Raw genomic sequence first — 16,280 nt, forward strand, 5'->3', positions numbered from 1 at the left:
CATTGCCCACCTCAAGCCCTTCCTCTTCAGAAGGCTCTCCCTCACTATTATTACAGTAGCTGTCATTTATTAAATATCCACTCTACGGGAGGCAGAGTACTAGATACTGTATGTGTATTCTTTTCCTTTGTTGCTACAGTATTGCAAAACAGATTGTGTTATAGCCATTTTCCAGATGAGAAAACTTGAGGCTTAGATTTCATGCTTCCTACCTCACAGCTAGTAAATAGTAGAGCTGTGATTTAAGCTGAGACCCAAAGTATGTGCTTTTCTCACTACAGTTCACTACTTGTTCTAGCCTGCGGTGAGCTTTCGTATCACATTCCCATGGCCTTAAAGTCTCCGCCGTACGGTATCACGTTGGGTTTTCACCTCCTTGCCTCTCCTGCCCGTGTCTCCTCACCCAGGCTGTGCTGTCACAGCAAGGTGGATGGCACCTCCTCCTGCCTCCACCATATCTAGTCACACAAGGCTGGCTGGGCACTCAGAAGGCACACAGTACAGATATAGTCCGGCCAGTTGATTGATGGGTCGAATGAAACCATGTTTATTCTCCAGAGGCTGCCCAGCAGGAGGGTACAGCAGCTGGGCAGGCTGGCTGGGCTCCGGGCCCTCCATTTATGTGGATGGGAGGCCCAGGAAGGCTGCCTAAGAATCCTCTCTGACGCTGAGGCTGAGCCGAGGCTTCCATCTCAATGCCCTTTTGTTTGAGGGGGATAGCACCCAGGCCCCCCATGAAGTCTGTGTGTTTGACCAGCTTTTACAGATGGATAGTGAGCAGGGACAGGATGTAAAGCACAAACAATTGGGGGAGGCCTCTGAATTCCCAGGGGTTCAGAGTCCAGCAGGCAGGGCAGGATCCTTTCCAGAGCAGGTGACACTTAGTTACAGCCCCTGCACTGGTAGATAGGATCCAAGGCACTTTGGTCTCTGGCCTTACTTCCTCATCAGTATTCAATCCCTGTTTAGGTTTTCTTCCCCCACCCCCGCAAAGAGGTTTTTGCTGGGAAGCATCCAGTCCTTAGTAGAGCTTCTCTAGGTATGAGGCCCTCTCTTCCTCATGAAGGATAAGCGGACTCTGCTTGAACAAGCATTCATTCATTATTTTATTCTTTTGTTTTTCTTTTTGAGGTATAATTCACATACCATAAAATTCACTCTTTTAAAGGGTACAGTGGTTTTTGGAATATTTATAAAATTATGCGACGATCACCACTGTCTCATTCCAGAACATTTTCATCACTCCCTCACCCCAAAAAAGACCGTAGTCTTATTAGCAGTCATTCCCTGTTCTCCCTTCCCGCCAGACCCTGGAAACTACAAATCTACTTTCTGTCTCTATGGATTTGCCTATCTGGACAGTTCATATAAATGGAATCAGACAGTGTGGTCTTTTGTGGCTGACTTCTTTCACTCAGCATTATGTTTTCTTGATTCATCCTTGTTGTAGCGTGTATCAGTACTTCGTTCCTTTTTATGGCTGGATAATATTCCATGTATAGATATATCACATTTTATTCTTTCATCAGTTGATGGACGTTTATGTTTTTACTTTTTAGCTAATGTGAATGATTTTTCTCTGAACATTCGTGTATAAGTTTTATGAGAATGTATGTTTTCATATCTATTGGGTAGATTCCTAGGAATGGAACTGCTGGATCATATAGTAACTCTATGTTTAACATTTTGAGGAGCTGCCAGACTATTTTCCAAAGTGGCTCTACCATTTTACATTCTTACCAGCAATGAATGAGGGTTCTGATTTCTCCAGTCTTTGCCAATACTTACTATTATCTGTCTTTTTTATTACCGCCATCCAGTATGTGTGAAGTGATATCTCGTTGTAGTTTTTATTTGCATTTCCCTGATGGTTAATGGTCCATCCATTGAGCATCTTTTCACATACTTACTGGCCATTTGTATATTTCCTTTGGCATTTATTCATTCTTTTTTTTTTTTTTTGGCATTTATTCTTAAGGCCCATTATAAGCATTATACCCCATTTGGCATTGAGGAGGAGCATAAACATGTATCATGATGACCTTTGCCTTTCAAGAACTTGCAGTCTGGTAAGAGAATTGTAATTAGTATGTAAGAAAGTTAAGGCTTCATAGACAAGGTGGCGTTTAGTCTGGGCCTGGAGAAAGGTGGTATCTGGATACAAGTTGCTTAGTGGAAAGACTTTCTGGACATTTGGAGTAATGTAAACAAAGGCACTTTGGAATTAGAAAAACATTTTATCTTGTGATGAATTCTGAAGCAGTATGTGTAAAAGCACTGGCCTAGCACTTGACACTTAGAGGGCTGTCATTATGCGTTAGCTTCCTCTGCAGCTGCCCTGTTTAGCCCCTGCTCTGTCCTCTAGGACTACACGGCTTCCTTTTCCTGTTCCAGACCTTTAAATATTAGGAGATGGAACTCCAAGCTAAATAAGCCTTGGTTCCCTAAACTGTGCTTTCAAGTCTTCTCCCCATCGTAGTCATTTCCTAATGAAATGGCCCCAGAGTTTTGGTGCCATTTCTGAATTGTGGCATGACCACAATTGTGAGGAGCAGGGCAGTTCATCCCCTTTGTTACAGATTTCATGCTTCTATTAATATGGTCTGAATTTGCACTAGCTTTTTTGGCAGCTGCATGGTACTCCTGGATTCTGTTAAGCTTGCAGTCAGCCCAGCCTGCTGAGAACCAGGGCTGTACTTCTTTAACCTTTTGATTGGATTTGTTGCCAAGCTTGTTTTAACCTAAAGGCAAGACCATTTTAAAGCATCGTATTGCCATGTGAGTATGAAAGTTGTGGAGCTAGTGTGGAGGAAGAAGAAGGGATGGATTGGGCCTATCTCATCTTGAGTCTAGGAGAAGAGGGTCTCTTCCAGGGGAGAAGGTTCTAGAATGCAGAACTAATCAAAGAGTGTCTCCGTCCCTCAGATCCTTCCTTTCCACTTAAAGCTTTTCCTTCTTTATCATTTTTTGTCAGTTGATTAGTCCCATCAGATTCCTGTAGTGTGCTGGTCCCAGGCTACATGTGGGAAAGAAGGGAAAAAATGGGATATGTGCCCTGGAAGGCAGTGTGGTTCAGCAGAGAGTCCCGGCATGGGTCCCAGTCCCTAGCTGCCACTCACTGGCCATTCACCTTAAGCAGGTCCTTCACTAGTCACATGATCAGATGAGATCATAAATGTCAGGTGCCTGATACATAGTAGGCCGCTCAAGAGGTGTGAGTTCTTTTGACTTCATCATTCAAGAGCCAAGTATGCTGTGTGCTCACTGACCCTGTACAAAGAGCTCTCAGAGCACCGTGATACTTAAAGCGCTTGTTTGTGTGCTTGTCCTATTTCCCCAACCCCAGTTCAGACTGGGAGCTCCTTGTGGGCAAGGTCCGTGTCTCTTTCATCTCTGGACCCTTAGTGCCCAGCATAGAGCCTGGCTTGAAGAAGATGCTACTTAAGTTTTGTTACTGGAATGAACCTGATCTTTGCTCTCACCTGTCTAGGGGGCCAGGTATTTTGAACGGCTTTTCACAGTCCAGTGTTTACTGAAAAGCTCATGGGGTTCTGGTTCTTGGCAGTGGTGGCTCAAGTGCCAACCCTGTTTGACAAGTTTGAGCCACTTCTGTGTCTCACTGCCATACACATGTGACAAGCTTTCTGGCAACCCAGCCAGCTACCCAGCTGCCCTCCATAGCAGCCTAGAGTCCTGCTGTGGTGCCAGTAGGTGGCGCCCATGGCCCTTCTCCACACTTCAGCTGCCCAGACAGGGCTTTCCTTCTTGTCACCAAGTTACCAGGGCAGCAGCTGACTGGGACATAGCATATAGCCCTGGGCAGTGGTACCCAGATGAGGGTGCCCTGGGCCACCCCCTCCCCTTTCTAGCCTTATGTTGTTGCTTTTCATGTTTTATTGCATCCCAGCCATGGCACACACTGCTTGGGGAAACAGACGTTTCCTCAGGAGGATCCTAGGAGGTCATTAGTGGAATCGGTGTTTCTGCCTGTCCTTTCTGGCACAGTTCATGCCTCTTCCTCTAGGAAGTTGTCCCTGTGGTTCTGTTGCTCTGACCTACACTCACATGGTACCTTCTCCGGGGTCCTTACTTATATTTTAGCTGTTTGCCAGGTGTGGAGTTGAACAGTGAGTGCCTTGAAGGCGAGGACACTGGAACTCATCCTGCTCAGAGTCCTGTAATAACCACGGTCTCATGAAAAGTTTGTGGAATGAATGGGTGAATAATAGGAAATGGGTTCCTCAAAAAGTCATTATCCGAACTGAAGGACATTCTACAAACTAGCCTTACTCTGCAGAAGTGTTACAATTATGAAAATCAGAGAAAGGCTGAGCAACTATTTCATTCTAGGTGAAAGGAAACTAAAGACACATGCAATACCTGATTCTCATATTGATCCTGGCTTATATCTGGTTTACGGGGAAAATTGTTCTAAAGGATATTATTGGGGTAGCTGATGAAATTTGAATATTAGATAAAAATATTTTAAATGTTAAGTGTCCCAGATTTGATCATTGTTGTTTAGTGGTTATGTAAGAGAATAGCCTCATACTAAGAAATATGTGCTGAAGTATTTGGGAGTAAAGGGGCATAATGTCTGAAACTAACTCTCACATGGTCCAGGAAAAGATAGAGAAAAGGAGTGGTCAAGCACAAGAGGCAAAATGTAACGAGAATCTGAGCAAAGGGCAGATCTGAGGTTTTCTGTGCTATTTTTGTAACTGCTCTGTAAGCTTGAAATCATTTCAAAATAAAGTTTAAAAAAATAATCTCTGCAGTTTAATGTGTGTCAAGTTCCTGCTAGAAACTGTGAGAGCTGGGACAAAGAATGGTCACCCAGCATTGGACTTCATTCCGTTTAATCCAGCACTATTCAGTGAGGGTCTGATACAGCTCCTCCACTGTGTGCTTTTGAACAAATAGAACACTTGTGGTAATGACAACTAACATTTGCAAAATGTAAGTGCTTTGCATACGTTATTTCTTTTGTTTGAGCTCAGCACCCTTGTTAGGTAGGTCTGGCAGGCTGATAAGGTAAGGTGACTGAGATTCAGAGAGGTTAACATAACCTGCCACGGTCACACAGCCTGGAAGAGACAGATGCAGGCTCAAATCCAAATTAGTCTAGTCGAAGGCTGATGCTTTGTGAACCTCCATGTTTGTATGTATAAAAGGAAGGACTGGACTGATTGATCTCTGCAGATTGTTCTTCACATCTAGAAATTTAAAACCTTATGTGATAGGAAATAAATAGTTATGAAGCTTGCAGTCTGCATAAATGCCTGTCTTTCTCCTCCCTCACTGTTCACCCGCTTCCCTTTGGAGTAGTGGCAGTGTTGGAGTGGGCCATCTCCCTAGTAGGGAGAGCATCTGGAGAGCTTCCTAGAGGAAGAGTCCCAAGAGGGGCCTTGAAGGAGAGTGCCTAGTTCAAGTAGCAAATGCAGAAGATGCCAGAGAGGCCTTGTGTTTGTGGAGTTAGAGTACCAGGAGCCTGCCTGAAGACTGCTGGCCCGAGCTGGGTTCTGAGAGCAGCCTTCTTCCTCCCTTGCCCTGCCCCTCTCAGCCCAGGCTGACTGGGTAGATAAGGCACAGATGGAGGCTGTGTGTGGATTCTAGCCCCAGGCGCCTTGCTTCTGCTCAGACAGCCTGGCCTGGTGCTGTTATTACTGTAAACAGGACCTTCTGCGAGGCTCCAGCCAGAGCCCTGTTGCCCAGATAGTGATCATGATTGAGTCTGCATGGCTCACTGCTTCCAGGCCTCTGATGCAGGTGGGCCAGGGCTCCCCACCCTTCAGCCCCCTCCCCAGCTGCAGCTGAGAGCTGGTTAATGTGAAGGATCCGGAAATCAGTTGGAACAATGCACGATTGAAGTTCAGTGGCCGCTTTGTATTGATTGGTCATAAAGAAAGAGGAAGAAAAATCAAGTGGTACCTCCCTCCCCTGAGTGGAAGAGCCGGTTAGCCAGAATAACTCAAAACTGCCCCATATCCCTGTCCGGGACTCTCTCCCTCCTACAGACAGCAGCAGCCCGAGGAGTTGTCTTTTCTTTGGAAGCCTTGCGAATGCCTGTGTCTGTTAGGAATCCACTTCTCAAATTTTGACGTTATACATATTTAGAATCCTAAGATTTTAGGACTCACAGGGATTTGAGAAATCATTTGTTCCGTTATTTTACCACAGAGAAAAGTGAGGCCCAGAGAGACAGATTAGGATCACACAACTAGTTACTGAGAGAGCCACGACTAGAATCCATGGCCTCCAGTCCCAGGCCTGCATCTTAAGTGTCCCCAGCCCTGAGCCTGAGAAGCTACACCCACACTCTCCCACATATACATAGGAGCCTAAATTCTTTGAAAAAGACAGGCCCACCAGTATAAAACAGGTAACTTCCAACACAAGACCGAGGTATTGATGAGAGTGTGTAGGGAAGTGCTGTAGACATGTACTCATTCAAGCCCGAGTGTGGCCCCATGGTGCCAGCACAGGGAGTGAAGAGACAGGACGGCCATGCTGATGGGGGGGGGCGGGAAACTTTCCCCAAGAAAGTTTTGCTTAAAAAAAAACAATAGTATGTTCATTGTTACAAAAAAACAACAATAAAATTTAAAAGAATACAGAGGCACTCACAGCAGGAAGGGAGAGTTTGACTCTCTTATCCTCTTTTCCATCAATTGTTTGCTGTTTGGTCCGAAGCCTTCAGAACTCACCTGGATCCCTGATCAGAACAGCTTTGTTTTTCCCCTTGATGTGTTAGTCTCCTATGGAAATCTTCAGGTCTTGGGCTAGGGGACCCTTATTCTACCACTGCCCTTGCCTGGGGATTTGAGACTGTTTACTTATCAATCCACAGAAAATTTTGAGCACTTATGGTCCAAGTTCTGTGTACACCTTCCACATATCCTAGTTTACTGTTACTTCCTTAAAGTGGGGTAGGTACTAATTAGAAAATGATAGCACAGGCTCTTCCGTTTGTCCAGTGCTTTATTGCATGTCGAGTATTTTTTTTTAAGATTTTTATTTATTTGGCAGAGAGAGACATAGTGAGAGAGGGAACACAAGTGGGGAGAGAGGGAGAGGGAGAAGCAGGCTTCCCTCAGAGTAGGGAGCCTGATGCGGGGCTCCATCCCAGGACCCCGGGACCATGACCTGAGCCGAAGGCAGACTGAGCCACCCAGGCACCCCACATGTCGAATATTTTTACATATTTTGGCTCATTGTTACTTCGTGGTACCCCCGTGTGACTACAGAGTAGGGCTGCTGGGGTCCTCTCCATTCTTGAACAGGTGTGGGAACAGGCCCAGAGAGCAGGAGCTGTCACTCAGATGAGGGGACCAAGTAAAGTTCAGAGAGGCTAGGTCATTCATTCATCCGTTCCTACCCACCCAGTTAGTACTGGAGCCTGCATGTGGGCCAAATCCATCCTGCTTCTTCCCCTGCCCCCCACTACTGCCTGAGATCTGTGCAAGATCTGGGCTTCAACTCCTGACTGCTGGTGTGGCCTCCTCCCTGTCCGCTGCCCTGGACCACCCCCAATTAGTGTCACCCACTACTGCCCTGCCAAGCGGGAGACCTAGTTCATTAGGGAAGGGCCTTCCACAAGTCTGGAGGGAGCCCAGAAAGGCCTGCGGTGCCCAGCCCCCGGACACAGGCTGCTCTGCCCTGAGTGGCAACCCGCATTAAGCATTCCACTCATCATCTCAGGGATGATGGAATCCTAACCTTTTCGGAGACACCATGCTCTGTCACAAGCATTGCTCTTTTTAAAAGAGATTAATTCACTTGCCGCATTTTGTCTGTTGGTGAAAATCACAGGGGAGAGCAGGGGTGGCTTTCTCAGGCTGCAGAGGCCCTTTCAGCCACTCTCAGCAGGCAGCCACCCTGCACGCCCAGCTGGCCCGGACTTTGAAATGACTGCCCACTGGGCATTCACTTGCAAAGCAACAAAATGAAATGGAGGAGACCTGTGTGTGTGAAATGCTAACTTTGAGAGCTGCTCTGCACAGAAGGAGGTGGGGGAGGGGCCCCACCCAGCTCTGAAGGAGGAAAAGTTGTTTGTAGTTGGGTTCGCTTGTAGTGCTTTTTAATGTTGGTTCTGGTGCTTCCTTGATTTAACAAGTGCCACCACTCCTTATGGAGTGCTACCATGTGGTATCACTTTTAATCCTTACAACCACCTTGCACAATAGAGATTAATATCCCCCATGTCACAGCTAGTAAGCGACAAAGCTAGAATCTGAACTCCAGCCCTTGGACTCCAGGGTCATTCCTTTTTCCATTACACCTGAGCCCCAGGAGGCTGCAAAGAATCATGCTCAGTCGGGATGCTGGGCAGGGCTCAAAAGCTGGAGTGTCACCGAAGAACACTAAGATTTGCCTCCTAGAAGTGACCCATCAGGTTGGTGGCACCCTTTCCTTCAGGTTTCTGTGCCGCCTCCTGAAACCCGCGTGGACCCAGGAGGAGGCTGAAGCTTAGGATGAGATACCTTCCCTAGCGTGTTAGAGCAGGAGGTGGCAGCCCTGACTAGCGCCCCCGCCGCCTGACTGCTCAGTGCTCTCTTGGCTCTGGTCGTTGACAGGATAGCAAGTTTGGAGAAGCCCTTTTTCCCAGCAGTCCTCCTCTTAAAAGAAAATCCCGCATTGTACGGAATGTAACGAGTAGCTCAAAATTGTTGCTAATCAGAGACGCAAGCTAAGACAATAACATGAGACCCCTTTAGACCTATCGGGCTTGCAGTCAATAGGAAGCTGGCAACTGCCGAGTGTTGGCCAGGAGCACCCCTCCTGCTGGTGGGAGGGTAGATGAAGCAGCTTTCCTGGAGAGGACCCTGGCACAGTGGCATCAAACCAAGTAACGCAAACCCAAAACCCAGGGATCCCACTGCTAGTACATGCCCCAGAGAAATACTCACACCCATCCAAAGGGGCACATGCAAGACGTTGTTCTTTGAGCATCGCTTTTGGTGCCTGGGACATGGAGGCTGCCTGAGTGGGTATCTCTGGGAGAGCAGAGAGGGAAAAATCTGGTGGATGTGCCGTAGAGAATTATATAGCAATTCCTAAAAATGGAATTATTGTATACTTAGCAGTATGAGTTTATCTTAAAATGCAGTTATTTGTAAAAGAAGTAATAAACAGAAATACATATGTATATATGTATATAAAGAGAAAAGAGAAAACCCTGCTTGGCTCAGTTCTGGAAAGCAAGAACCTCTGTCTTGTATCCTCAGGAGCCAGCATGCAGCTGGGCGCAAAGTAGGTGTGTACACATGTTTGTTGAATAGATGAATAGAGGAGTGCCTGGAGCCAGGCTGGATGAATTATCCAGGTCATCCTGTGTGACCCTGTCTTAGAATCCCTGGGTATTGGCCAACCTGCTACTGCCAGCTTCAGACTAGAACACATTGGTCCATCAAAGGGCTGGAAGTAGGGTAAGGTGGCAGGCCGAAGTCACCCTGTATTGAACACCTGTTATAAGCCAGGTATTGGGCTGGGATCCCAGCAAAGTAGAGGTTAGTGTCCTTATTTGATAGGTGAGAAAACTGAGACTCAGAGAATTGATGTGCCCAGGATCATCTAGCTGGACTAGAATTTGAATCCAGGTCTAATTTATTCTAAAGTCCTTTGTTCATCCTTTTCATTATGCTACACTCAGCCCTCAAGGGACATGAGGAGGAGGCATCTCCATCCTCTTTCTTCGGCCCTGCCTCCAGACCAGAGCTGCTTCCAGAATTCTCAGGACCCAGGCAGGGAAACATGGGTCACTGACCCACTGGAGACAGTGGGTCATCTCCTTTGGTCTCATATTATAGCAGCCCCCAAAAGGTCTTCTTGTTCCCACTTTCTACTCTCTCCCCTTTCAGACTCAACTTGCTTAAGCTCTCAGGTTAATTTTGTAATTTCTTTTGCCCAGAAACCTTCGGTGACAACCCCTCTGCCTGTGGTGAGAGTCTAAGGAATGCCAAAGAGGTTTCTTCTCTGTTGCCAGCTTTAGTTGATTAATGTTGGCCGATTGGAACGAGTGTTGAGGATTCTGAGACTTTTTCAAAGGCTCCACAGGAGAGAGCTGCCAGGAGAGATTCGTGATTTCTGACTTAGATGCAAGAGTACAGGACAGTAGCCTGCATACCAGACATTTGTCAACCCTTTAGATTGGGTTTTTAACCTAAGATCTGTTATTTCATGAAGAGCTGTGAACTCATGGACATTGTATGTAAGGAAAGAAAAAATTATTTTTTGAGTATGTGTGTTCCTATGCACTTTTCTGGAGTCATCAGCTTGAAGCCTATGGCTCAAAAAGGTTTATGCCCACTGCCTTGGTAGCTTGGCTTTAGAGGTCCTTTTGTAGACCCTGCATACCTTGGCAGCTGCCTGTTTCTTTGCTGTGAACTGTCACCTGGATGGATCTACCTGAATCCTTTTATATCTCTGAATCTACCTTCCCATTGCTTCCCTGCTTCTGTCTTGTTCCTTTCCTCTTGACTGGCGTGCACTTCCTCCCTTGCCTCTAAATTGTTCCTGTTCTTCAAGGCACACTTCATGTCTTTTCCTTCAGAAACCTCTTTGTTTTAGAGGCCACCCACAGAATGGGAGAAGATATTTGCAAATGACACTACAGATAAAGGGCTGGTATCCAAGATCTATAAAGAACCTCTCAAACTCAACACCCAAAAAACAAATAATCAAGTCAAAAAGTGGGCAGAAGATATGAAAAGACACTTCTCTGAAGAAGACACACAAATGGCTAACAGACACATGAAAAAATGTTCATCATCATTAGCCATCAGGGAAATCCAAATCAAAACCACATTGAGATACCACCTTACACCAGTTAGAATGGCAAAAATGGACAGGGTAAGAAACAACAAATGTTGGAGAGGTTGTGGAGAAAGAGGAACCCTCTTACACTGTTGGTGGGAATGCAAGTTGGTACAGCCACTTTGGAAAACAGTGTGGAGTTTCCTCAAAAATTTAAAAATAGAGCTACCCTATGACCCAGCAATTGCACTACTGGGTATTTACCCCAAAGACACAGATGTAGTGAAAAGAAGGGCCATATGCACCCCAATGTTCATAGCAGCAATGTCCGCGACAGCCAAACCGTGGAAAGAGCTGAGATGCCCTTCAACTGATGAATGGATAAAGAAGATGTGGTCCATATATACAATGGAATATTACTCAGCCATCAGAAAGGATGAATACCCAACTTTTACATCAACATGGATGGGACTGGAGGAGATTATGCTAAGTGAAATAAGTCAAGCAGAGAAAGTCAATTATCATATGGTTTCACTTATTTGTGGAACATAAGGAATAGCATGGAAGACATTAGGAGAAGGAAGGGAAAAAGGGGGGGGAATCGGAGGGAGAGATGAACCATGAGAGACTATGGACTCTGAGAAACAAACAGGGTTTTAGAGGGGAGGGGGGATTGGTTATCCCGGTGATGGGTATTAAGGAGGGCACGTACTGCATGGAGCACTGGGTGTTATACGAAAACAATGGATCGTGGATCACCACATCAAAAACCAATGATGTATGGTGACTAACATAACATAATAAAATTAAAAAAAAAAGAAATCTCTTTGTTTTGCTTCAGCTGGTCCTGATTTTGTAGCCTTCTGGACTGAGGACCAGAGAAATGAGGCCATCTGATCAGAATCACAGGATCAGAACCAGGCTCTGAACTTTCAGACCCATGCACTTTGCACAGCACCTGCTAAACCAGGGCAGGTTTTGTAAATTAGGAAGGAGGTTTTGTGCAAAAAGAGATTTTTGTCTCATAGGGCTCTTAGTCTCTTTAATATTCTTGGCCATGGAAAATTATTTCTCCAAAAAGAAGTTTAACTCTGTGTGGTAAAGAGGCCCAGGAGTTTCACCAGAAGAAATCCTCCAAATTAGAGGTGAGAGGTGAGGGTTTCCCAACCTCCTCTCTTGACAATCCTCCCTCACATTTTGGGCCCAGTCATGCTGCCTTCTCCTCTGGATGAGAGGCTTTACCTCTGCCTGACATACTCCTTCCCCTCCCTCAACCCCATTTATCTGGCGACTCTCTAGCATCACCTCCTCAGGGAGGCCTTTTCGGTCGCTGAGTCTGGGTTAGGTTCCCTGGGTATGCATCTGCAGCCTGCGCTCCCCCATTCACAGAGCTCCTCCGATGCATGCTTATGTGCTTGCTGGCCCTGGGCTCCGACAGTGCCTGTCTCCTCCCTGCGTCAGCTCAGGCCAGATGAGTGCGTACATGCTGTGGCTCCTCCTCCCAAGCCTTCCGCCCCTGCTTACTTCAGCCGCACAGAGCTTTTATTTGGCTTGATCCAGACAAGGAGTTACTGCACATTGTGGCACAAGAATGGTGCTAGGACTCAACCCCACCTCCAGACTCTCTGCTGGTGCCTTTCATTTGGAACCCACTAAAGAGTTAGTGGCCTCCCAGTTCCCCCAAACACCCTCTACCCATTCCCCATAGTCAGATCCTGCCTTGTTGGCGGATCGCTCTTGACTTTTGGTCTCGCGCTCTCCTGGCCTCCTGCAGCACTTCTGGTGGGAAACCACACACTCCAGGCTTTGATTTCCTACTGTCCTTAGTTCCCCCCCTCCCCACAACTAAATCATTTGCTCCCTAGGGCAGACCCCGTGTCTTCTCACTCCCCACCCCAGAATCTAGCACAGGACCAAGCACATGCAGTGATTTGCTAAAGTCAGTTGAGTCTCTTGTCTTCCACGTTCCATGGAGCTAGGTTCAGTCTGGAGGAAGGGCTGTGAGGTGACAGGATCTCTGGCCATAGAGCCATTATCAACCTGAACTTCAGTCACTGATGGCCCTTAGCTGGCTTTGTGACCTTCAGTGAGTCATTTTACCTCACTGAGCCTGTCACCTCATCCATGAAAAGAGGTTAACATCAGTTCCTTAAACTTGTGTGAAGAGTAAATGAGAGCATATGTGTCAAGTTGTGAAGGCAGTTCCTGCTTACAGTAGGTGCTCAGTAAGAGTTGGTTCTTTTTACTCCCCTTCTCTCTGTCCAACCCCTTGTTCCCAGGACCCAGAATTCAGGATTTTAGTGATATATTTAAAGCCCTATGTTTGTTAGTTTATCCAGCAACTATTGAACTCCTACTGTGTGCTAGGCACTGGCATAGAGAGTCAAATAGGCTCATGTGGACTTTCCTAGAAAACTAATCTAGCATTTCTAACATTCTTCCCATCTTTCCTTGGGTTCAAGATTTTCAGTTTCCAAACAGCCACCATACAGAGAAACTTGAGGATGTGATCCTTTGGTAAACTGGGAACTACCTAGATAGGCAGTGTCATTGGGCATTCAGTGCTCCTCCATGAATCATAGGGGAATTCTAAGGACAGAGAAGAGATCTGTGGACTGGATGAGCCAAGGAAGCCTTCTCAGAAGGGAGTTCTCAAGCCAGGATTGTACCCCATAGCATGCTAGTAGGATTAGAGTAGGCAAAGAATCAGGGAAAGAGCATTCTGGACTAAGGGAATGGGAGTGTCAGGGTACTAAAGTAGGGAAGACACATTCTTTCCTCAGAAGGTAACAGCAGGGGTCAGACTTATGCAAGGGAAGAATGAGAGAGATAGGACAGGCCTGGGGTGAGGGGAGAGTGGCCAGAGGAGCTGGGATGGGTACTTAGTTCTCAAAGGCCTGTGACTATTTCCAGATTCACCTAGCCTCCCTGTTTGTTGACTGTCTAATTTCTTCCACTCCTACCTCCACGATAAGCCATATACTGAAAATATTCCTCTGTTTCTTTCTAGGCTCTTGTCGGAAGGTGCAGATGTTAATGCAAGGCACAGACTTGGCTGGACAGCACTCATGGTGGCAGCCATCAGCCGAAATGACAGGTGAGAGATCTTCCACACAGGGCTCCCTTAGCCTGAGCCTTGCAGACCACAATCCAGAACCCTCTCCCACCCTGCTTGTCTCCTTGTTGTCTTCCCCAGAGGCAGGGTGATGGACTGAGCTGAAGGTCAGGTCTACACCTGGTATAATGAAAGTATAGAAGATGGGGAAAGGGAAGAGATAGCCTTGGATCCTGGCTCCATCTTTCATTTGCTTTGTGACCTTAAGCGAGTCATTTGCATTATTGAAGCCATGAAATGTTTGCAAGCCTGTGTTAAGTGGTTGAAGGTACACATGTGAGTTCCCTTCATGTTTTCGTTTTCCACTGTCTGTCCATGTGGAGGAAGCTAGTCACCGTCCTCAGCGAGGGCTCCACTGGGCTATTTCTTTGAAGATTCTGATGGAAACCGGGGCTGGAGGTGGGGGGGCGGTGGCACTCCCTCCGTACCATTGGAGGCCCTGCTCTTTTCCTGCCCACTTCCCCATTCCCTCAGGGGGAAACTATTTTGTAAAGGTTGAAATAGTCCCCTATGTGTAGAGAGTTATTTCCAATTCTCACAATTGCCACAATTTGCCAAAATTCTCATTTTGCAGCTGAGAGAACTGAAGCCCAGAGAGAAAAGATGATTTGTCTGAGGTCACACAGACAGGAGTTAGAATATGGTCTGGCTGCCTGCAAAATCTGTGTTTTACTTTACCTCACTGCTGCCTCCGTCTGCCAGATCCCAGATGCTACTTCTCCATCCCAGTCTCTAGCTGTAGTTATGCAAAATAATTGATTAAAAAAGAGCAAAAAGAAATGCTTTCAAAGAAAGCAGACTGGGCACTTTAGTAGCAGCCATGGAAATTGGTAGTTTGAAGTACCAGTTTTAATTTTTTCTTCAAGCTGATCATTAAGGCTTTTGTCTGCCACTACTGGCCTTTGGAAAAGAAAACAGGGATTTTCTAATGTAGAGGTGGCACTGCCTCAGACGGGCTGAGAGACTTAGCTGTGCTTGAGGTAGGTCTCTCTTCTCTGTTCCTCTGTCCTGAGCCTGTTCTCAGCACTCCATTTCCTTATTTGCCTCTTAAGCTCCAAGCACTTAAAAAGAAAACTTGGTGTAAATAGGCTTTGCAGTTGAGAGGCCTGGAATCCAGTTCTGGTTCTGACCCTTAGTTGAATTTCAGAATTCTGGGGGTACCCTGTTTCTTCACCTGAAATCAGTTATTTTCACAAGCATTTGGTAAATATCTACTCTGAGCCAGACTTTGTGCTAATCATTGGAGAATCAGAGACCTTAGGAGCTCAAGGTCCAATGTGGAAAAGAAAGGCAGTTAAGAGAGAGAGTCTAATGTAACCACTGATGTCAGAGCCATGTGGACAGGATATTATCAGAGCAGAGGGTATGAGGGGACTGAATCTGGCAGCAGAGTAGATTCCCGCTGTATTTTTGCAAGAGCCCAGTGCAATAGTGTATGTGCTACCTGTTACAAATGACGAGTTGTTATTCTCTATTACCCACATTAGCCATGTCTATACACAAACGTGTGTTTATTCTACCACTGATACTCCACCCACCACCACCTCCACCCCACCCACCAGTCTTCTTTCCCAGCTGGCGGCTCTCTCCATCCACAAGAGATAGCAAGCAGGTGGTGGAGAAAAGGGAAGGGGGTGTGTGGCCCTTCTAGATGTAGTATTTCTAGCATTGCGACAGATGAGGAAGTAACACTATACTTAAGAGTATTGTCAATCAGTGTGCAGCTAGCTGGTAGATGTGCTTTGGGGACACTTTTCTCTAATTCTAATGACTTGTTGCCTTAACTGATTGCCCTGTCTTTATCCAGTGCCATTAGCAAATCAGTGATGCTTGTTGAGCAAAGTGAGAGTGTTGGCTTGTATTTACTTGTTTTGGTTCTTAGAACTAATTATTGGTGTTTTAAACATCCATTTTGTGTCCTCCTCTTCCTTCCAGTGTCTAGGGACGGATTTTTATTGAAAGTAGCGTACCTTTTAGGTTAATTTATTCATATCATGATTTTTTTTTGGCACCTACTGTTTGCCAGGCACTGTTCTTCACAGACAAAGATCCCTGCCCTCATAGAGCTTATTTCTATACTAGCGGTGGTCCCTGGGTAGTAAATGATAAATATAATACATAAATAAAATATATACTATATTAGAAAGTAAGAAGTGCTATGGAAAAAGGAAAATAGAACCTGATAAAAAGGAATGCCAGAAGTACCTTGATTAGGGTGAGTAGGCCTCATTGGTAAGGTGCTATGGGAGTGGTCTTAAAAGATGATCATGTCCATACCAGCACAGTCTGCCAATAAGTTTCTCCTTATTAGAAGTGTACTGATCCTTATTTCATCAGTTACCAAGCCCTTCTGGAATCATATTGGCCAGGCCTGAAATGCCACCATTTCAATTGGACTTGGATGAAGGGA

General features: G+C 46.1%; 1 protein-coding gene across 5 annotated transcripts in view; it reads left to right on the forward strand.

Moving 5' to 3' along the window:
• CLPB (ClpB family mitochondrial disaggregase) overlaps positions 1-16,280 on the forward strand; it is a 169,314-nt gene that overhangs the window by 16,245 nt on the left and 136,789 nt on the right. For all 5 annotated transcript variants that reach the window (XM_045894361.3, XM_064576973.1, XM_045894365.3 and 2 more), the window contains exon 3: positions 13,766-13,852. In XM_045894361.3, coding sequence (XP_045750317.1) covers positions 13,766-13,852 — 87 coding nt within the window. The remainder of the gene's footprint in view (positions 1-13,765; positions 13,853-16,280) is intronic.

Source organism: Mirounga angustirostris, unplaced genomic scaffold, assembly GCF_029215605.1.
Source record: "Mirounga angustirostris isolate CCGP_5_RB_7025 unplaced genomic scaffold, mMirAng1.0.hap1 SCAF_13, whole genome shotgun sequence".
Taxonomy (NCBI): domain Eukaryota; kingdom Metazoa; phylum Chordata; class Mammalia; order Carnivora; family Phocidae; genus Mirounga; species Mirounga angustirostris.